Source organism: Trachurus trachurus (genome assembly GCF_905171665.1).
Source record: "Trachurus trachurus genome assembly, chromosome: 22".
NCBI classification, from domain to species: Eukaryota; Metazoa; Chordata; class Actinopteri; order Carangiformes; family Carangidae; genus Trachurus; species Trachurus trachurus.
The window spans coordinates 15630246-15653848 of NC_139907.1; the positions used below are offsets into that span (position 1 = coordinate 15630246).

Here is a 23603-nt window from a genome sequence, read left to right on the forward strand (position 1 = left end):
TTATACATCTGGAATAAGTCTTGTTATGGAACTAAAATCCATACAGGGAGTAATGAATTTGACAAATAAAGCTGAAGATTCTCAGGCTGAACCAGTAAAGCTCTGGTTTACTTCACGGAGTGGGATGCGTGCATCAGAAATATGATGCGCGAGGGATACCAAAACATTATCGAGCGTGTGAGCATTGGTGAGTAAGAAGGCTAAAGTGAGAGAGAAATAAATCCAGAACTGCAAAAACTGATTTTTCTAAAAGCTTCCCAACTCCAATGTGTTTAAAAGTAAAAGGCAGCGAGTAAAAGTTCTTGGCTTATTAAAAACTTTCTTCAGGATCTGAAGCGCATTTCTGAAGAGACCCCAGCAGAAAAATCTGATAAGTAAATCCTTAAGCTACGCTGTGGCTGGTAGCACGCGTGCCGAATCAAGAGCTGCTTTAGGAACAAAGATAGAAAAGGACACTTGTGATTCCTCCCAATATAATCCAAATCTTCAAATCACATTCTTTGGGCTTGCTTACCTAGTCGTTCTTTGCCATTTTAGCGTGGTTTCCACTCACACACATTCACAAAGCACACACACACACCCTAAAAGGGCCTAACCTCCACTGGCTTTTCAAGGGCCTGGATGTTAACATCAGTTAAGGGCCGGATGTCTATGTGTATGTGTGTATGTATGTGTGTGTGTGTGTAACTATCAAGTGTGCCCGTGGCAGCCGAGTGGCGAATCTCACTGTCCACTTAAAGGTCAGAGCTGACCCTCTTGCAACCCCGTACTGCTATTTATAATCACCACCCATATCCCCACCTTCCAGCGGTTCCAGCACAAAGAGGCTGTGGAGCCGGAGTGAGATCAGCGATAATGCTCAACACCGGAGAAATACCAAAGTCTCAGTCAGGTGTCTGAGCCTCAGCCCTCCACTTCTTCGCTCCCATCTCAGTGTCACATTCGAATGTTAATCAATAACTTGTCGTCACCGAGGAACGCCTCCAAGACCGAAGAGCAGAGGCCGGTCAGAGGTGTAGCTGAGGCTTTTATTACATTTGAAATGATTCTTTACAGCTTCCACAGAAGAAGGGAACACAGCGGTTCTCTTGTTTCAGACCAATTAGTCTAATCCTTCAACCTCGGCTTACAGGCAGAAATGAAAAGGGCTTTAAGGATTTTCTAACAAAGAATGCTGCATTACGTTCTTTCCATCCTCACGTGGTAGCCGCACAAAAAAAATACAGACACACACACCCTCCTGTGTCACCTGTACACAGTGGCTGCCATGTTTTTGTGTGTGTGTGTGTGTGTTTTTTTTGTTGAACATTTTGAGAAACTCAGTGGGGGTTGAGTGTTGGTGGAGCTGAGGCTGATTCATGGCTGAGTCACCACCGCCAAACACCTGAGGGGTGGAATGACAATGCAGACTGGACCCACACACACACACACACCAACACACCAACCTGAAATCAACAGAGGACCAGTTTCACTAATGTACACAGCCATGTGGGACCCGGGGGGGACATGTGCATGAATTTGTATGTGTTCACCACCTGGACTATCTCACTTGGAGCAGCAGCATCACCTAAGGCGATGAATACACCTGAGACATGAATACACCAATGGCATATTCGTCTAGCGGTAATCCTGCTGGTATCTGGTCTGATCCTCTGCAGTATTCACACATTATGATTCCTTTACCTCATTTTACCTCCTGAGATTGGACTTTCTTTTCTCTCTCATTGTGCCCCTTCTTATCTTTTTCCACCCCTCTCCCTTTTCCATCTTTATCTCGCACCTACCATACATTCTTATTTGACTCTGTCTGTTATTCATCGACTCGTCAGTCAGGCAGTCTGTCAGCACACGGGTGTGTGTGTAGACTCAATGCTCGTGTCATATCAGTGACTGAGCCAGAACTCCACTGAGACATAGGTGGCTTCACACCAGCCTTTACAAATTCACACACGTTTTCGGGGTCTCTTGGCAAATGGCAGTGCAATGAGCGATCGAATTACCAGTTTTTACTCTGTCTTTCACTGAAAAACCTCCCGGAGGGATTTTAGCACGGGGACAATGGGATCCCTGAGAGGACGTAGAGAAAGAAAAACTATTTTTGAGCATTTGCTGCGCGCACAGATTACAGAAAGTGTCACAAATTCAACGGGAATTCGCATGAACAATAGGCAGCGTGGCAAAGAATAAAGACTTTTCATTTGAGGGCAGGAAAAGTTCAAAAGTATTTATCATAAGAGAAGAATAGGATCTCGCCTTTTTTTTTGCGGCCAGATATTTAAGAGCTTATTAAAGGATTCCACATAAAGGGAATCACCCGCATGAGCTTTGGAACGCGCTTTTATCCCGGCACATAATTGCAACCAAATTACAATAATTGTGCCAATTAAAGTAATCCTGAATGAAGAGAGTGTCATCTTAATGTTTCAGTACTTGGGATAAGAGTCTCTCTAATTAAGACTGAATTGCCTGGCTACATATTCATTCAGAGTGCGATTAGCGCTGGAAAAAAAAAAAAAAAAGTTTTGAAGTATCCAAGAAGTGTTTGGCTCTAGAAAGGGAGATTGTTTAGTGGATGAATGTGGGGTCAGGCCAACAAAACAGAAAGGAAGAGACAATGAAGGGAAGAAAGGAGCGAGGTGATTCTTCACAGACTGTGACATCCAGAGCAAATGCATGAAGTGCAACAACACTTGGAAATTGATTTACATGCAAATACAGGCAAACGCAGCTAAATTGTAATCAACAGCACTTGAAAACACTACTACCTTACCATACAACAATTTCTCTGCTGTGTTCCGCTTCCTGCGCTGTGTGTGTGTGTGTATGTGTGTGTGTGCATATATACGTGTTTGTTGAATGCAGCCTGCATCTCAGGGTCTGATTAATTACACTGATTCTCAGAGGAGTTGGGGGTGACATATGTTCTTGCACTGGTGTGAGAGCTGGGTGTGTGCGAAAATGTGTGTGTGTGTGTGTAAGTGTGTGTAAGTGTGTACCCCATGCACCAGTTTTACGTGCGATTTGAGGTGTGTGCATACATATGTTCAATCTCAAACACTTGTAGTGGCAAATGCTGTTTGTACGTAAGCTTGTTTTACTTACAACCTGTGTGTGTTTTCCCACAAATCCCTGAGTGTATGTGTGTCTATAAGTGCATGGCATGCAGGAGTTGGTATGTGTGTGTGTGTGTGTGTGTGTGTGTGTGTGTGTGTGTGTGTGTGTGTGTGTGTGTGTGTGTGTATGTGTGTGTGTGTGTGTGTGTGTGTGTGTGTGTGTGTGTAATGAACAGAAGATTCAGGTGCAGCGCCAGAAACACACTCCTGAGTGCGGCGGGGGCATCCTGGCACAGACAGGGCACCAGATGTCAGAGCAGTGCAGGAACCTGCTCGGTGGACCAGTGACACTTTTTTTTTTTTTTTTTCAAGAGCTGAAAACAGGATCTGGGCGTCCAGGAATAAACTCTCGGAGGGGCTGACTAAACCCGCCCTCACACATCATTAGGTCCAAATATGTTAACCCCTCAACCGAACACAGAACTACCTTACTTCCAAACTAATCATCACTGACTAAAAAAAATGCTCATCATTTCAGACATTGATTGACAGTGTTACAGAATGCCCAGAACCGCATGAACAGCCATTTCCCCGTCCTTGAAGTTCCTGGAGGTGTTTCCAGACATGAAGGAGCCGACTGATTATGACCCCTGATCTTGGATTCACTTCTACTTTAGTCTATGTGACTGATTGTCTGAGCTTTCTCTCGCAGGTCTTGTAAAACACGCCCGTTGGGGTTACAACTAACAAAAATTGTCATTGTTGATGAATCTGTTGATTATTTTTGGTCTATAAAGCTTCAGAAAACAAATGACATTAACTACCATAATTTCCCAAAATGCATGTTTATATCTTCAAATATCTTATGAAGTCCAATCAAAGGTCCAAAACAAAAAACATCAAATCCGGAGCCACGAATTTCTGCTTGAAAATTAAGAGACACAGCAAATTATTCATCTTAGTGCTGATCGCCATATCCTGTAATTGTCTTTCAGCTCTACATTTTACTTTAACTTCAATTCCACAGCCTTGTTTTATTTTCTGTTAACAAAGTGAACTCCTTTTGTTCACATGAATTCCTCTACCTCACAAAGCAAGACAAGTTTTGTTAATTGTCAGTTTGTTACAGTAGGTGACGTCTTTCGTTTTTGCTGAGTTAATGATTTCTATGATTGGCTTGGATCCTATCGAGTGGTGCGCCATTACGTTTACACGAGCACCTCCTGTAAACATTTATGTGTATATAAAGTGTGCATATAAAAGTGAGTGTATATAAACTACAAGATTAATATATGCATGTATTGTTGTTAATTCTCAACTAGCTTATAAATGCTGATCATAAGAAAACAAAAATACATTTGTGCAATAAGGTGCTACAAAATCTAATCAGACAGTGCTCTTGGAACGGTGAATCTGCAATTTAAATAGGGAACTTTCATTGTTACTGAATTTAAAAGATGCAGGCCCCTAGGAAGACGACCAACCAATTAAAAAAAACTAATGAGAATCAAACTGCAGAGTAAAGGTAGTGAAGGAGAATAGATATTGAAAAACATAATAAAGGTCACAACAGCCAATTGTCCAACAAGAGTGTCTTTGAACAGGATCCCGAAGTTGCACTTGCTCACTTGCTTTGAGTCACTAGAAGAGCTTTGATGAAACGAAATGACTTGAAACAAAATCAAGGAAATAAACATACAATACCCCATTAACAGTCTCTGGAAATGGCTGCTTTAAAGCAATAACCATGAAGCAGGAGAGTTAGGTTAACAGGAGTCATTAAGTCTCTATTGGCAGCTAAAACAAAGAACAACCGAGACTCCTGAGAGAGACAACACTGGGGAGAAAGAAATGATATAGCCGAAAATGATAGTCACAAGGCTGAATGTTCAAATTCAATTAACCAGTGATCAAAACCAAAAAATACAGCTTTTGAAACATGGATTTGGGGTGGTTAATTAATATAAGGGTCAGTCCAAAACACTTCCTGTTTTGTTTTCTGTATAATTTCTGGCTATGACACTGGCTAGCCGCTCGAGCTGTAATTTGTTTTCCCTGCTGAACTAACAGAACATTTTAGCTATGCTCTGTGAGTGTGAGCCTGATTTCTTTGCGCCAGTATCTCCGACAGACAGTGCCATCTTTGTTGCACAGTGCTTTCCCCCTGCTACCTTGCATTAGTCTGGGCAGCTCCCGGTCTTACCATTAATGATAGAAATCGCTGAGGTTATTAACCGATTACACATTCTCCATCAGATTAGGAGGGCTGTACTGGCCCGATCCCGCTACAGGAATTAGTGCTACACATTTCTCTTCACGCCGTGTCCTATAATGACACCTCGCAGCCCTTCATGGACGCTTGTTATTGCCAGGCAAGTTGCTAAAAACAGCTTTTAGCCGTTTTGAAAGCATGTGTGTTTGTGTGAGATATGAGGGGAGGTGGGCGACTGTTTCTATTTTTTCCTCCCTCTTCCAGGAGTTCAGGTACATGCCTCAGAGAATGGCTGTCACCTTCTACACTGAGAAGCACTGTGTTATTCACAATATTTCCACGTGGTCTGGTAATTTCATTTTCATTTGACAGGCAAGGTAGGGCATACACTCTTGACTGAAAACATCTTCTGGCTGAATTTGAAAGAACCTCAGGCGAGGATCGAACATTTGCCTTATTTCTACTGATGGAGATGGAGACAGAAAGCATCACTTGTATACGCTGCATTTGTACAGTCTATCCATATAGTAGTCTATAAAATCTAATGTTTTTCTGTGCTCAGTCTACTGTGCTGTAGAAACCCTCACAAAGAGGAGAGAAGAGGAAGAGCGTGCAGCCTTGTGACTGAGATGCAGGGCGACAGTTGACCTATAAGGGGCTGACTCACCCCCACGTTCACTTCACCACTAATATATTCACTTAGTAACGCTCAGGGGATGTGCAGTTCCGCTGTGAAAAAATGGCTGAGCACTCATACACACGACTCGTACACAAATATGCGTGCTAAAACACAAAAGGACATGCATGTGGGCTAAACCATGTAGATCTTGTGGTGATAGAATTAACAGCTATTATCTTGTTAGAACATACAGGAAATGGTCAGCTGACCTGCACCTGAAATATATATGTGAAATTTGTGCGCACATGTGCTGTATTCATAGACACTGCTGAAAAGGGAAAGCAAACATGGGTAGCTATTTCTCTTTCAAACGGACAGACAAACTGACAGTTGGTAGACGAGGCCCGAGGTTCCCAGAAGCCAGTCAAGTGCCCATCTATAGCTTGGAGAAAAAGACAGAATAACTCATCCAAAGCGAAAAAAGCGACCTAAAAAGCTTCAGATCATAATAAGAAAGAGGAAGAAAAGAGCAAGCAGAGAGACAGAAAAAGATACACAGACAGAGGCCAGAGTCTTATCAGCGGAAGATTAGCGCAAGAGATAAGGCCTCTAGGCAAGGCGTTGTGTTTAGCCTGTTTGAGGCTTCCTGTCATCATCATTAAGGCCGCTTCTCCGACAGCCACTGTGGAAAACAGAGCAGCCATTTGGAAAGACACCCAATGAGGAGAGAGATAAAGAAAGACAGGACCGTTGGTCAAAAGCAAGATGATGGCTATATTAAGTCTAATGAGCAGTGTAAGCACAATATCATGCTGCGGTGAAGCTACTTGAATTCAGGCCTAGTGTATAATTATATCTGCCACTTTTATTTTCCACAATAATTATGGTAAAAGTATGGACACATTTTCTGGGTGTCCACCATACTTAAATATGGTAAAGATATACAAGGCAGAAGTGTGGTCAGCAAATTTTTTCCACTCAAATTAACAATTGCAAAAGGCAGCGAACATGATATTCCCTTCTCTCCAAACTATACACATCACACATAACACTTTGCTGCTACATAACAAAATAGAAGGTAAAGCCTATTGTCCTTTGAAAACCAAACAGCTAATGAGGCAGTGGTTTGCCTTAGAAATGGGGGAGGGCTGTCTGCAGAGTCTAGCTGGCTGACAGTAACTGTCTGTGACACTTCCCTGCCGCAGGAGTCGTGGGCGCTAGTGTATTGTGACAGAGTGCAACCTTTAAAGGCCAGCCACTGATACACAACAGCACCAAAACCCAGCAATTCAGCCTGTGTTCGGCCTCCTCCTCCTCTTGTCTGCGGTGAGCGAGCCTAAAAGTACCCGTGACCACACACATACAAAAGACATAAACACTCTGAACACTGTATACACGCAGAGAGAGAAACAGACAGACAAGGCTTTCCCTTCAGTGTTCAAATGAAGACATCTGACCATCAGTTCTCTCTTGTCCAGTTTTTAAGAAATGTGTCCTTTCTTGAATCCAGAGAAATCACGGTTATAATTCAGTCAGTCATTATTTGCCTGCTGCATAATGATCAGTTACAAAATCTGTCTGTCAGTTGCCAATTAGTGTGGTACTCATAAGCTCGGGCAGTAACTGTGCACTTACATAGTCCACATGGAAAAGAAAATCCTCTACTGCCACCTGTTGGTCAAAGTTACTCAGATCTCACTTACATATTACATATTTCAGAGATGGAAAAACAAGTAATACAATCCTTTATTGACACCAACACTGAGATTGTGTTGTGGTCTGTGGATCTCACCATGGAGGTTTTATTATTGTACTGACAGAAGCTCAGTCATTTGGCTGAATTCATCTGACTAAGTTTCCATTGAGATAATTTAGATGTTCTCTTATTTTAAAAGTAGTCTCAGTCTCAGCCTGTGCTGTGGCCCAAGTAAGAAAGAGGGAGAATTAAAGACAATAAAACAAGAAGAGAAGGAAGGGGAAAAAGAAAATGTGTATTGAAAAAGCCTGTCTATCTTTTAGATTAGTGGGATGACTAAATTTTAAAATGTTTTATCTATCATTTATAATTACCTATTGTTATTTTTATTACTTATGAGCTGAAGGATGAATAATTATTCCATAGATAATTAATCAAGTACATATTTATCTATCTGGGGGTTATTTTAGCTGTTTATCTGTATGTGTGTGTGTGTGTGTGTGTGTGTGTGTGTGTGTGTGTGTGTACCTCTCATAGATGGTCTTGAGAGTGACCTGGTCAGACACCCCGTCAGTCTCTTCCAGGAACAGGATGATCCATGACGTCCTGTAAGGCCACTCCTCTGTCAGGTTGATCCACGACGCCAGCCGATCCCAGTTGAAGATGATCTGATTTGCTCGCAGCAGCCGGCCTGTCAACAATGATGCAGAGGACTCATGGCCTTCAATGTCACTGGTTTACTCTTAGTCGCAGTCTAGCCGAGAACAAAAACATCTGAGGACCCATGCTCATGGATCAGCCCACATCGTCATGGTTAATTAATAATCAGTAAAAAGTTGTGGACTAGATTAGTATCAGTTTGAACATTGTGATATTGTTGTTGCAAGACCTCATAAAGTGTATGTACAATATATTTGATATCATGATTCATATCAGCTATGGAGGCATGTTTCACAACCTGTCATGGCAAATAATATTTATTCTCCATTTAAATTCCTAAGCTTAGGAAAATGTACTCTTTATTAAAATGCTTGGTCAAATGATCTGCTTCTGCAGCCTATTGGTTTAGGAATAAATACAATCATGAGTTTTGTTTTGTGGTTCTGTCCTCCTTAAATCTTTTCCAGCTTAATAGCTGAAGTTAAAAAGCAAGTTCAAGTGTTCAATCCCACCCGCTAAATAATGACTGGTTAAATTAAGGCGAAACACTTGATTCTTTACCTGTGATGGAAACAATATTGAGCAGCCTCCTCATGGTCTGCGGGCTGATGTCACTGAACCAGTCTTCAGTCACCAGCAGCTTGGTGAGGTCAAATGACATCTGTCTGGTGATGGTCCTCTGCATCTGGCGACGTCGGTATGTGTCCTTGACAGGCAGCGGGTGCATAACAACAAACAGAAATCCTAGTTAGCATAAGACTGGGAACATGTGTGGATCCACTGTGTCTATGTTTCACTTGTTGCTTTAGCGATGTTGGCGTGATGCTCAAGAATAATCCACATTTTGAAACAAATCCTAATTGGTTTTTTATATAATTCAATGACAGAAATCTTGTTATGGTCTCAATAAAAGCAGTATAACAGCAAGAAAGGAAAAGCAGGAGCTGGCTTAAAGCCACAGATTTAAAACCATCACAGACACGGTACACATTTAACAAACATACTCTACAGAGTCCTCGTGACAAACAGACATGACCAGTCAAACAACACCAAAACATTTCTCCTGACCCTTAAGAAGTTTTAAATCGTTCCTATTGTCACTGCTGCAATCTGTGCATCACAAGACAGGAGAACAGGCATTTCAGGGTCAACATGTGACCTCGGATTTCATCGTAAAAAACTTAGATTTAAATTAGCCAAGGAATATATGAATGGATCCTATTTACATACGGACCATGTTTACATTTCTATGGCCTATTTTGCTCTCTTTTATCGGGATATATTGAGTAAAGGTCTGCACTTAAAGTAAGTGAGGTGGTGTGAGAGCAACCACTCACAAGCTATTTTTTCTCACACTCTGAGCCCCTTCCATATCACCTCCTCATGAGCCACACATAATATTCTCTGGGACTGCAAATAAAAATCAAAGAGGCACTGTCCGAAGCTGAACAGTCATGATACACAGGCGAGCTATTGACACAGATATACCGGAGAACATCTGTGATGATATCAGACAGCTGCCATGGTCATGAGCCAAGGCGAGGCTTTTGGTTGACTTTGAAGTCGTAACGCCAGTCTCATGACCTCTTTCTCAGAGAGATGAAACATATGGCCACCACTCAGTCAGGCCTGAAAAGGTCTATCGTACAGACAGCCCTGTGTGGCTGACTGTCCAATATGTATTGATTTTCACTGTCCTTCTACAGATCACTGGTCCGTTTACATTTTTATGTATTTGCTTCCTTATTGAAACAAGTTCAATTTACAAAATGCTTATACTTGGAGGTGGAAATACTGAATGCTGGGTTCCAGATAGCAATTGTTTTCTTTATAAAGAGGGTTTGTATAATTCCACCAATGGAAATAAGATGGTCGAGATACTCATAATGTCATCCAAAACTTAAGAAGCCAAATGAAAATGGAGAGCCACTAACTGATTTTCTCCTCCTGCCCTCATTTTAATATCCACTTGTAGAAAGAGGACTCTCCTGCCAAGAGCTAGCAAGTGGCAGAGGGCAAATAAAGAGAGCATGCCACCCCATAATGAAAGGCCCAACACCAATAATTGACGGTACTAGATAAACCCGAGGTACAAACAAATGTCAAACAAACAAACAAGAGAGGGGGGCAGGAAGAAAGGGGGGTAGAAGGAAGGTCTCACAGGGGGGAGGAAAGCATCAGCGACAGCAGCAGAGTCACTTAGCCTCCTGCCAGCAGACCTGGTGCCAGTGTTTTGTCACAGGGACCCACTGCTGCTAGGCCTTGTCATTAGGCTGTGGCAACGCAGCAGGAAGGATAAACAGCCATTACATCAATTACACCAGGAACCTTGGCCGCACACCGAGCACCTCTCTCTTTTCGTCTGTGTGTGTCTCCTTCTGTCCTCTGGCCTCTGAGATGCCTGCCAACGCTGCGCATGTACTCAACACCCCCCCTTCAGGAAGGAGGCTGAATAGAGAGAGCACTGAGGGTTTCTAAGGCGGTATCTGTCACCCTCACCCAGCGTCTTCCAACTGAAATTGTTGTGAACTAACTGCATTTTAATTTTGTTTGATTAATGTGAGGACATCAAACATTCATTTTCATCTTTAGGATATTTCCAGATGAACATGAGCGCTTTGGGAATAAGTATGGTGCAAAAACAAATTAATTTTATTTTGTATGAACAAAACATCTGTCTCCATTTTTTTGTATCACAAGCTTCTCTGCAATTTGCTTTTATTGTCTTGTTTATTATGAGGTTAGGCTGGTTGCTGTACTTATTTAGGGTGACAATTAGAGTGTGCAGTGCTTGATATATTGATCTTGGGTTATCTAATTTTGATGTACTGAAGTTCTACTGTTGGATGTACAGTATATGTCACATATAGCCTACTCCTACTGTCTCTTACTGATGTTATTTTTCCACTGCCAACTCAGCAGGGGCCTCTCTCTTTGAATTTCCTCTCCCAGTGTCTTTTGTTTATGTGCCATGGTTCATTCTTGTCTTTTTAAGTGAGACAGCTCAGTGGGGTCAGGAAGCCTTCATGTGAGGCTACAGGCCTCAATAAAACATTGCACAGCTCATTCAAAAACAAAACTGCACTTGAGTTGCTATTACCCTGCGGTTGAGGGCATTCTTGCTGCCAAACTTGGCCTGGTCTTGGCCCAGGCTGGTCTGAGACATCTTCCTGTCCATTTCTTCATGCCATCCTGGAGAGAGGGAGAGGAAGGGCCAAACATAAAAGCAGATGACCAGTGTTTATAAGCAAAGACCATACTATAGATGTGTATTCAAATAGAAATGCAACCTCTGAACCTGTCCATCAATGACCAAAAACTAGTTGCAGATCTCCATATACATGTACATCATATTCTTGAATATGCTGTATATATTTTTACCTTCCACAGGCAATGCCTCTCCATTGCCAGGGGCTGCCATACAAAGCTTTTTGGCTGTACTGAGACCTCTGCTGTTGAGGAACACTGGCAGGTGGACGATGTTCCTCATGTAATCGTGGCCATTGATGTTGGAGTCTCTCAGCACACTGTTGAGGTTTTGGTTGATAGCTTTTATGATGATATGGGGATCGCTGGCAAAGATGGAGATGAAAGGGCCTTTGGAGAAGAGTACCCTCACCTGGAATGAGAAAGGGACCATAAGTTAGTGTGTTAAGGACATTTTTCATGTGCTTTTTTAACAGGTCATAAAATATGTTTTTTTAACTATGCTGCCAACCTGTTGCACTGCTGTTACTTTGTATATAAATAGATATTGACTTCAGTGCAGCCATGTAAAAATGTTTTTAGGAGGAAGAAGAACCATCTGTGGGGTGTCTACGACTTTAATAGCAAAATGGATGGTTTACAATCCAATCAATCAACAACAAGACAACTAGGGTCAAAAGTCAGCTGTGATACTGTGAGAGCTGACTGTGTGCAGCACATGGTTTTGGGGAATTCCACTCAGAAAACTAAGGGACACTGTCTACGTGTCACAGGACTTTGCTTTGTGCTAAATGCATACATGGTTTGTTAACCAGTAGCCAGCTCCCTCCGGCTGGCTCTACAGGACCTCCATCCCTGCAGCAGCTGTCAGCACCATCAGCTAGAGCAACATCACATGATGTCTACATCTTTAATATAGACTCGTCTGGTAGGAAAAGTACACAGACTGAAGAAAAAATAGATTTGATTTTGTCATTTGTGTAACCTACGAAATTGATTTCTGAGTGTGTTTGATCTCTGAACAGAAGATGGTTTCAGAGTGACTGGGAGGTGCTCGCAAAGATGAGAAGATTACATTAGCACACAGGAGGTTGCCATCTTCTCTGGGATTACTTCACCAAATAATAACATTTGGCTAAAGGAAATTCTATTACAGCAGCTGGGAGCAGGAATCTAAACTTGGAGGTGAGCTGAGGCAGCTGGGAACACCAGGGTGGCTACACTGCAACAGAGATGTGTGAGCTCTGTGTGCACAGGTGAAAAGATCCACTGCAGGTTAAGGCCACGTGGCAGCTGCTATACAACTGCCTGTTTTCATGGTTATTGATATGAGAAAATGCCATTCTCCATTCTTTTTATCTTGTTATGAGTCAAGAGAAAGCTAAACTTATCATCCTTGTCCCCACACACACAATCACATGCAATCACACACACACACACACACACACACACACACACACACACACACACACACACACACACACACACACACACACACACACACACCGTATCCAGCATTTGCAGAACTTTGTCCTGTTCACAGGCATCCAGTCCATCGATGATGACGGCCATTCGGGTCTGGTTCTGGGTGAAGCCATCAATGGTTTTAGCCATTTTTGACATAAGCTCCACCTCGTTCTTCAGAACCTGGAGTTGGAGGAAAAAAAATCAATGACTCAAGATGATTGGATACTTAATGTTTGTGTGAGAAAGGAAATTGACTGGATTAGGAATTACAACTCCATAACTTCATAAGCAAATGAATTGCCACTTGAGCAATGACAACAGGATGTCATAGGATTTTCATTCGTTTTTGATTAGGTCCAATGAAGTGCATTAGTCTACCTTCATAAATCCTTCACTCTTGAGTTTGTGCAAGTTGTTGGCAGCGCTGTGCAGGCGTTTCCTTTGGGAGTTGAGGACGGAGTCGGCCACTTGCCACCAGGTCCTACAGTTGAGCAGTAAAGCCAGGCCCACCACGCTGGCCATAGCTATCAGCACTGCATTGACTGTCAAGTTCTTCCCGTCCACCTGGAAAATAAAGGAATTTCTACTATTAACTGGGGCATTTAAAGCAACACTTACCTCTCTGTGAATTTTACACTTTTCTTTGTTTAAGTTTAAATGCTATTAATAATCTGATGACACACTAAAATGTAAGAGAAATCCACCAGGGATAGAAATGCATCACTATTCCATTCTCATATGGTTCTGAGAAAAGTCTGACTGATCATTTAATTCGTTTTTTCGTAATTGGTTGTACAGTAACCAGGCCTCTGGATCAGAATCAGAAGAGAGGGGCACGTTGGAGGTAAGGCAGGAAGAAGAGGTGGGTGGGACTTGGAAGGAGGTGGAGTTGTTGATATTCAAATTCTTTTTAAGTGCTGTATGAAATGCCAGAAAGGTATTGAGTTGCTTTAAGTGACCAACTGGTTAAAAAGTATACTGTTCATTGATATAACCCACCTTAAAGATGGCCAGCAGGGCCATGCCGGTGATCAGGCAGCCTAGCGTCAAGGAAAACAGCACAAAGGAGGGAACACAGCAGGTTTTCTTCCACTTTTTACCTGTGGATTGAGAAGAAATGTAGATGCACTGAGGGTAAAACATTAGAAAAACCTTTTTATCGACCACAGACTGGAATTACCATTATCTGGTAATGCAGGATGTGGTTAATGAGGAAAAAGCTGTATAAACAGTTAGTTTCAAGCACTGGTTATACTTACAAAAACTTCATTATGCTTAAAAGAGCCCCATTCCCCCAAATCTCATTTTCCACTGATGCAAGTAAATACTAGTGTAAAAAACTAATTAAGTGAACAGGTTTATTGTGCTATTAAACAGGGATGCATTTCTCTTCAATTTCTATTTTGGTTTCATTATCAAATAAACTGCCCAACAACTACTTATTACACTGATGTCACCCCAAAGACCACTATCAAATATTACACTACTTAATGTTAAAAGTAATAAGATGGTGATTGTAAAGATCTGATTCTTTTTAAGGCCAATAACAGGTGGTGACTGTGTGTGTGCTATGGGCTAAAAGCCCACTGCATGACTGACATCTAAAATCAAAGCTAGTGACCTCACCTTGAACCTCATCATTCTTGAAAACCCTGAAGAGCCTGGTAGCCATGAAGCCAAACTCCCTCTCACATGCATCAGAGAGCGTGGCAATCATCTCAGCCATGGAGGTTTCCCCTCCAACACTGGACAGGCGATTGTAATCCGTGAACAAGAACCTAGAAAACAAATTAAGAGGGAAGCGGATTATTTACCAATTAAACGAATAGAACAGACTCTTTAATGTCATTGTATAATACAGCGAAACTTCAGTTGATCTCCAATAGGTGCCTCTAAAAACAAACCAATACAGATGTGACCAAATGTATTTTGTCCTTGGAGACAGATATACTGTATCAAATATCAGTAAATCCATTAAGAAATAAATTCAAAAGTTGAGTTGTCACCTGACAGGCAGGGCACGTGTTGTCTGCTCAGGAAGTTCAGGGGGGTTGACAAACATCAACTTGAGTAGCAGCTCCAGGTAGCCGACCTGGCGGGCCAGACGGGTGCTGATGACCCAGGCCCAGTTCCAGCTTTCCCTCTCACGGCGGCTTCCAAAGTACACCAACACTGGAGACAGAGCGAGGGGTTGTCAACTGAGTGGTTGTAAAAAGCTTTTTAGGTAACAAGCCCAAAATAATACCACTTCATTATTATTCTCATTATTATCATAATAAATATTACCCTAATAATCTAGTCTTTGTATTACCAGGTTCTTTTAAAAATCAACATGAGTGCAAGAAGCTCATCCTGTTTGATATTACTTGTATAATGGCACCCTCTAGTGAGCAGTTTCATGTTTTACTTTGTACAAATGGGACTGTATGGTACAGAGACCCAAAATTGAGATAAGATATCTAACATTTGTTTGGTATATTCTCAATATTGAATTGTACCAGATTTGCATAAAAATAAATATAAACATTTTTATTTAATCCATTCGTGATTCCCTCTTTGTTTTAATAAAAACAGGCCTTCCTCATAGTGATTATTTCTGGCAGAACTTCTGTATAGCTACAGTACATCTCCTGTCCTCTCACCAAAGAAGATGTACAGCAGGGCGAGAAGGCTCAGGGAGACAGCGATTGCAAGCTTGGGGTCGACAGTGAAGCCCAGGACCACAGCCACAGAGCCACAGAGTAGCAATGTGAGGAAGACCACCAGCCATGAGAACTGAAACAGCGGCTCTATCTGCTGGCCTGCAAATGTCTTCATCTCATCTAATGAAGGAAAAGGAGGTCAAAGAAGAGATCACGTCAGATGTTTCAATCAAGTACAAGTGGAGATTAAAGTACAATAGCCAATGTAAAGTAACACGAAAACAAAGCCTTTTATTTAAACTATTAAAGAAGGGTTGAAGAAATTGCAAAAAGCTACTGCCCTTTCATCTTCCTTCTGTTTTTTTTTGCGTACTTACCCTCCAGTTTTTTAAGAAGGAAAGACTTGCCGCTGCCCCACTGAGCATACAATCCAACACAGATAGGTGGCTGCATTGTGGGCTCACTCAGGATGTCTGCTAAAGCGCTGCTATACAGGTCGTAGCCCAACATGTCTCCATCTGACTCCGAGGGGGAGAGGTGCTCTGGGAGAGGGGGAAAAAAGAAGAGAAGAAGATGAAAGAAGGTGAAGCAGAGTGGTTTAACATTTTCTGATTTCTGAACCTGAATTATCTCATTCTGTCACACATGCTTTTCTAAATGACATGTAGTTATGGGTCATACTGGCTCCAAATATCTGCGTGAGGATGCTTTTCTGGTGGGAACAGTCGATGTTGTACGGTGTCTCTCCAGCCTTGTTGGGGCGGTAAAGCAGGCGGCCATCTTTGGGGTTCCTCAGCAGCAGCTCAGCCAACTTGCGGCTCCGCCCTCGGATGGCAATATGAAGGGGTGTGTCTCCTTTCTGTGTGAAGAAAAACAACAAACTGATCATTTTCTGTCCACTGAAAAATTAAAAGTAACTTTTTGTTAAGAATCCTCTGAAAATGAAACGGTAGAAATATTTTGCTTTGATATTGTGAAGGTTTGCAAGTGTGAGTTTGTTGAGTTATGTGCAAGAGTGTTTTGAACAATACCTTGTCCACTGCTGATACTTTGGCTCCTCTATCCAACAGCAACTCCACTACTTCTATGTTTCTCATTTTAGTGGCTTTGATAAGTGGGGTCTCTCCCTCCTAAAACACAAACACACAATATTTCATCATGTTCATCATAAAATCTATTTTTTACATAAAAAGCTATGTATATTTGACACAAAAAATTACAAGTATTCGACACAATAAAAGTAATGTTTTATTATTTTTCTGCCTGCATCGTCGGTCAGTATTCATGTAAAGTTTCAGCACAATAAATAAGAAATTGTGAGAAATAAAGATCTTCGAAGGTAAAAAACAAGAAATTTCAGTAAGTGTGTTTTGCTCATTTTCATCCCAATGTGCCTCACCTTTGTGCAGCTCTCGGTGTCAGGATTACACTGCAGGATGTCTCTCACCATGGTGGCGTTACCTTTCTCCACTGCCCAGAAGAGGGCAGTCTTTCCATCCTGACATAGGAAGGACAAGGCAAACACTAGCTTATTTATCTTAGCAAAAACAAACTGCCAGAAGTGCAATGTTTAGACATGAATGTGGTAACACTGTGTGCTTGTTAACAGATCGGTTTCTTTGCAATTCTCACCTAAGGTTTACTTTACTAAAGAACAATAGAGGTCGATGAACAGTATTGAGTAACAGTGTGACATTTCACACAAAACACAAGAGGAACTCCTGCTTAGCTTTCAACATCAATAAACCAGCAATAATAGTGTGAGAGGACTCCCACCTGGCCCCTGACGTCAATATCAGCGTATTTGTTCAGCAAAGCTCGGACTATCTCCACATGACCTCCTCTCACTGCTCCAATCAGCACTGTCTCTCCACTCTGAACGAGAGGGTGAAAGAGGCACAGAGGGGAAACATGAGAGAGACATGAATTGCATTTCATTCACATTATATTTCCAATCTACCACTTTACAACATCCTGTTTGTGTCAAACGGCAGCTGCTACAGTAGTACTGTGGTGAGGCCTCACCCTGTCTGGGATATTGACATAGGTGCCAGCATCCAGCAGATCCTGTACAATCTCAGTGTGTCCGTCCTTAGCAGCGATGGCCAGGGCTGTGTTGCCGTCCTTGTCCGTCATGTTGACATTCGGGTTCCTCTTCAGCAGCTCCTTGACAACTTCTGTGTAGCCGCCTTTCACACCCACGATCAGAGCTGTCATTGAATTCTGGGGGGAAAAAAGCACAGAAAGGAGTCATTTACAGATTTTCAGTCACACAGTCATTACTTGACTGGATGTAAAGATTTTGTTTAGTGTTCAAACGTTTAAATGACAGATGTTCAATCATTTATGGCTGATCACAACAAACCGTGTTTCCCGCATGTTGACAATTTATTTCAACAGCTCTGGGAGACACTACAGGCTTAATGACAACTTATTACTGACATCTCATTTAGCGAGCCCAATAATTCATATATTATATCCAGGCACTAGAGTCTCTTAATCACATATGAATTACTCGCTCTGCAACATTAGCTGCTACAGTTCCATCTGATTATTGATGCCACATATAAAACTATCGCATCGTTCAGTTTGTGTCGGCACAGATGCAACATGACTCGAAGGAGCACAGATGTGCTGCGTCATAGGTGCAATCAATTATTTAATATTGTAGTTCACTGACACATTTGTGGCGCTTGGCAACATTAAATCTTGATTGTGTGAAAACCACACGGATGAGAACAGGCAGCTTTGTGTGTGATGGCACCAACAGTGGGCCCAAGACTAAATTAGACCTGCTCAGCTGTTACTGTAAGGTACCTGTTCAGACTGTCAAATCAAATATCACCACTGTTCAGGAAAAAACTGCCAAATAACTGCATCTTCATTCAAGAACTGTATTTTAAGGCTTCACACTTTTAAAGGCTTTTCAAACTTTAAAGTTCATGTTTAGGAATCATAATCTTGTTTATTGATGACCATCATTATTTCACTAATTATCAATGTTGTTTTTGTTCATTATTAATAATCATGTAAATGATAATCATGACTTGCATGTGACACAATGCTATCCCAAGTGTGTGATTTTAGATGCTGGTGGTGGAGTCAGAGGCGTGACATGTAACACATCAGTGTTGTGTTGCACTCTGCCACCTCTCTCTCTCTTACACAGGCATTCAAGTTTGAATAAGGCTGTATGAAAAAGGGGGCAAGAGACAGCAACAGAGGCTGTGTAGTGTGTAAAAAGGCCAATAAGACTAAGTTAATGCTGCTCAAATAGTTAGGAAGCATCCAGTTGAAATCGACAACAATCCACTTACTGCTCCTTCCTGGTCCACATCAGCTCCATTTGCCAGAAGGTGCATTACACACTCATAGTGGCCCTTCCTGGATGCCCAGATCAAAGGAGTGGTGCCATACTGCAAAGAAAAGAAGATAAAATAGTATGCTTGAGACATGAGGCAGGAGATCATTTAGTCCAGGGACATGAGGACTTTTTGGAGGAACATTAATGAATAAAGGCAGAAAGGAGAAGGATTTGGGGCCTGGAGGGGGGGGGTGTAGGCCTAAGCACTTGAATCTTTTAATCCCATACCAATGAGTACAACTTCTGTGTGATTAAGGAGAGGTAAATGATGAACATGTTTCAGTATGTAGTTACCTTGTCTGAGCAGTTAACCTTGGCACCATATTGCAGCAGAAGATGGACAATCTCGGCGTGACCGCGACCTGCCGCCCAGATGATGGGGTAGACGCTGTACTGTTGGGGGAGAGGACAGGGGTGAAGTCACACTGACAGTGACTAATGATCAGTGTCAGGCCTGCGGTCACACTGACACTTTCTGCAACCTCACTTAACTATAATAGCAAATGATGGGGCAGGTGTCACACAGTGCAGGTGAACAGCAGAGACTGTGTTACTGTTACCTTAAAATTATGTTACTGACATTTACAACAAATATTTGTCAGTTTATAGGAAGTGAATTAAAAACACTGCAATACATTTGCATGGAGTAAACAATGGTATATAAACATTTTCTTCCTCAACAGACTGAAATGTGTCATGTTCTGTAAATATAAATATTTTCTTTATAACTTTCAATGCAGCTGATGGTAGAAAATTATAATGTATCCGGTCTCAGTACCTGACCAGTGATGTTGGGGTTGGCCCCTTTCTCCAAGAGCAGCTGGGCAACGTCTGTACAACCTTTGTAAGATGCCCACATGACAGCAGTCCAACCCCCCTGAGTGAAACACACACACACACACACACATACACATTATTGTCAAGTTGAACAGAAAAGTTACAAGGACAAGAGAGGGGAGGGGAGATTTGCTCATGCCTCTCTCTACCGTCACATTATGTAGTAACCTGGACAAATTATTATCAGTATTGTTTTCTCATAATAAGGTGTAAGGGCAACAAAAGTATGACATGCCTTACAGAACGGGTCAAATCCTAGCAGATCTTGTGGTAGGAAAATGTGCTATTTCCAGCTGGTGTGACACACTTTCCACTGAGCGAACAGTGTCCACGGTGCGGTTTATTATAACCCCACTGTGATGACTTGCTGTGATCTGTCCTGTACAACTTAGACACACCTTGCATGCCAATGAGTCAGTTCTAGTCGGTCATTTCCATAGCATCGCAGAGGCTACAAATTTTAAATCAACTTATTCAAGATTGATGTCATGTGAACCTGTAACGTTTTAGTGCCAATACAGAATGCTAATGCATCTTTTATGCTCCCCGTGGTTGGCTAATATTCAGCAGAACTGCATTTTTAGCTGCTGGAAATGCACATTATCTCCTGAATGGGCCATTTCCATCACAGGAAATGCTTACCAAACATACTTAGCACTAGGTAATAAATATGTGCATCTCATCCTCATGTTCCCAATGCTCTTCTAATAAATATACAAAATAGCTGCTGCAGGAGACCGACAGGCTACTGTCTACCTCCGACAGCCCTGTATCCACTGACTAAATCATATCACTGCCTCGTGCCGAGACAACCAGAGCTCAGTAAATGGATTACTACTAGAGAGGAGCCATCACACTGAAAGTAATTTCATTTTACGACCATTTCAAGGCTAATGGATCATCCTGTTCAACCAGCACTGGGGTCATCATAACGAATAGAAACCATGGATGTACATGTACAATCAAGATATCATTACTTTATTACATTTAAAATCGTTTAAGGGCTACATTTTAATAGTCAGTTTAAAGTTTGAGCGGACTGTTTGATACGCCACTATCCTTTATTCTTGTGTCTTGTTGCACCCAAGATTTTCTTTTTGTTGTAATTTTCAGTTTAAATAAATGAAATTCAAAATTACTGCAGATTTTAGGGGAACAAACTTTTTGGAAAGTCATAGTAAAGTAATCTAAATCTCCTCTCATGCTACATCATTGAGTGTTTGTCTCCCATCTGCGTTCTCACCATGTCTCGATGTTCCAGGTTAGCATTGTTCTCCAGCAGTTCCCTCACCACCTCGATGTGGCCCTCCTTAGCCGCCGAGATCAACGCCGTCCAGCAGTCCTGCAGACAGAGACAACTGATCACCGTGCGAACTCCCATCAGACTCCAAATCCAGATGGACAAAATGTTTGTCGGTAGCTTTAAACGTGACGTCCTGGGAATGGTCAAAGCACTGTACCTACCAGCTGGTCATACCAGGTGCTCATAGGAACACAGTGTCGCATGGACATATAGTACCAGAGAGTGGAGTACAAGAGACAAGAGCGACTACAACGTGTGATGCTTCTCCTTCCTCTTCTGCATTAGTGCGAGAGTGAGCACAAGTATGAGTGTGCCAGGTGTAATAGCAGGTTACATGTACGTGAGATGTTAATGATGGCATAAGAGCAAGCGTGCGTGTGCCTAAATGGGCGAATGTATGCATGCGTGAGTGTGTGCGTGTGAGGAGGCTGGCTTCTGGAGACACAGGGTGTTGCCCAGCCACTGGATCCTGTCATTTAGTCAAAAGAGTGAAGGCAGAATTGTGTAATAAGTTGTCATTATGGCTCATGATGGCTCATAATAGCTGAGGACTAAGCCCCAGTGTGGTGAGTTCAGCAAGATGGAACATCACCAACGTCTTCATTGTCAAGTGGACGGTGTGGTTAGAACGACCACATTGTTTTTCCAACAGTGCTTTACCTCCATTGTGCTCTCGCTATCTCAGCGACGCCACGTGCCTCTGTGTGTGACGGTGCGCTCATATTAGGGAGTTTGGGATGTGTGTGTGTGTGTGTGTGTGTGTGTGTGTGTGTGTGTGTGTGTGTGTGTGTGTGTGTGTGTGTGTGTGTGTGTGTGTGTGTGTGTGTGTGTGTGTGTGTGTGTGTGTGTGTGTGTGTGTGTGTGTGTATGCATGCTCACAACATCATCCAAGTTAACGTTGGCTCCTCTCCTAATGAGCTCTTGTACTATCTCCAGATTGCCCTGCTCTGCTACCACCATCAGGGGAGTCTGTCCGTTCTGAAACAACAAGAGAGAGAACCAACTCAAACTGTGATAAGGATTTACACAAGCTAATTATCTCTACTGTTTTCCCTCTAACCCTCAGAGAATGGAGAAAAAAATGGCAAATGGTGATACTATTTGATGACTGGACTCTAATTTCATCCTGTATGACATCCAGATATTCAACTCCTTGATGAGATAAGGCCAATGTATTGGTTTTCTATTAGTCGGGTTGAAGCGATAAATTTCGCACCGTGCAAAGTTTTTCCTTTTCTTAACAAACCTCACCAAAAGACAGCAACCAGTGATGTGCTGATGCCAATAAATCTCACCATCACCCCCAGCCTCTCTGTGAGGCTTGACCTTAAGTCCAATCATTCATATTGAATGTATATGAATTGAGAGTAAGAAAGAGTGAAAAATCTCCTCATAACACCTGTAGTTTTTAGAAAATGCACTCAGGCAGGAGTAAATATTGCATTTACTGGGGGCTATTTTCAGCTGAGGGTTTAGTTCGGCAGCATCTACAGCAGCGCAACGCCGTACATGGGATTGACATGGAAATCAGGCTACACCTAAGATACTTGCTTGTAGGATCCACTATGGGTTATTAATCTAGTTTTAGCCATATGATTCAGATCAGAAGCACGAAAAGATAATAGCCTAATGTGTACACTGTGTTCATTGGTAGCAGATTTTCTATGAGTATGCTGGGTCTGTAAAAGGTTGTTTTTTCCCTTTGAAGTTTTCATGTTCTATTGGATTACAACACTGATTTAAAGGGGAGATCATGTGGCTTTCTGACACTGATCCAGAGGGGAAAAAACCTTTTTATGTTAAAAGGGATTTCTACAAAGTTATCTACAAGAATTAAGACAATGAGACATGAACATTTCCCAGGAAAGCACATGCTCTTTGTAGGCACTGTAATTCAGAGACGGCCTGGCCAACATAAATATTAACTTTAAGAAGATTAATTACTGAAATGGCTTCACAATCACTTTCAGTCATGTCACTGTTTCCATTACAGCATCAGAACAGATCTAATACCCCTTTTCCCACAAAACACCTGTTACACGATCCTTCAGAGACTTTGATTACTGCATACTTATCCTTAAAATAAACATCCTGAGCCAACAGGGATTTGTTGTGAAACGGCCGACTTACATCGCTCCTGCTGTCCACATCTTTGAACTTGTCCAAATGTGCTTTGATGGCAGCCAGGTTCTCCTCCTCCACATAACTGAACAGACTCTGGACAGCCAGGGAGGTCATCTTCAGGGAGGTGGTGGTATCCATGGCCGACTGTTAGACACCTGCACACCCACTGAAGAAAAGCCAGAGGAAAGCAGATTAGCATGAACAGTAAACAAAGGACATCAGCAATATGCGAGGCCAGCACAGCGAAGTGAAAATCACTACTAAGAGAGAAACAGAGAAGTTAAAATCATGGTCAGGAAGAGGGTGTGGCTTGTCTTTGATGTGAAGTTAACAAATCCAACTCACACGCACAGACAAACAAAAAACAGTTAGACCTTTTTTTTAATACCCACATGGAAGTTTTGCTGTGTAGACTTGTT

At 42.1% G+C, this 23603-nt stretch overlaps 1 protein-coding gene across 4 annotated transcripts in view; it reads right to left on the reverse strand.

Moving 5' to 3' along the window:
* The window catches only part of kidins220a (kinase D-interacting substrate 220a), a 46229-nt gene that overhangs the window by 18770 nt on the left and 3856 nt on the right, over positions 1–23603 (reverse strand). For all 4 annotated transcript variants that reach the window (XM_083998427.1, XM_083998426.1, XM_083998424.1 and 1 more), the window contains exons 2-23: positions 23191–23350; positions 21940–22038; positions 21001–21099; positions 19699–19797; positions 19215–19313; positions 18874–18972; positions 17582–17779; positions 17333–17431; positions 16956–17054; positions 16588–16686; positions 16238–16415; positions 15934–16098; positions 15557–15736; positions 14921–15086; positions 14541–14692; positions 13914–14014; positions 13293–13478; positions 12954–13094; positions 11622–11859; positions 11341–11432; positions 8802–8946; positions 8109–8271 (exon numbers count right to left, since the gene is read on the reverse strand). In XM_083998427.1, the coding sequence (XP_083854553.1) occupies positions 8109–8271; positions 8802–8946; positions 11341–11432; positions 11622–11859; positions 12954–13094; positions 13293–13478; positions 13914–14014; positions 14541–14692; positions 14921–15086; positions 15557–15736; positions 15934–16098; positions 16238–16415; positions 16588–16686; positions 16956–17054; positions 17333–17431; positions 17582–17779; positions 18874–18972; positions 19215–19313; positions 19699–19797; positions 21001–21099; positions 21940–22038; positions 23191–23322 (3029 nt within the window). In that variant the 5' untranslated portion in view covers positions 23323–23350. The remainder of the gene's footprint in view (positions 1–8108; positions 8272–8801; positions 8947–11340; positions 11433–11621; positions 11860–12953; positions 13095–13292; positions 13479–13913; positions 14015–14540; positions 14693–14920; positions 15087–15556; positions 15737–15933; positions 16099–16237; positions 16416–16587; positions 16687–16955; positions 17055–17332; positions 17432–17581; positions 17780–18873; positions 18973–19214; positions 19314–19698; positions 19798–21000; positions 21100–21939; positions 22039–23190; positions 23351–23603) is intronic.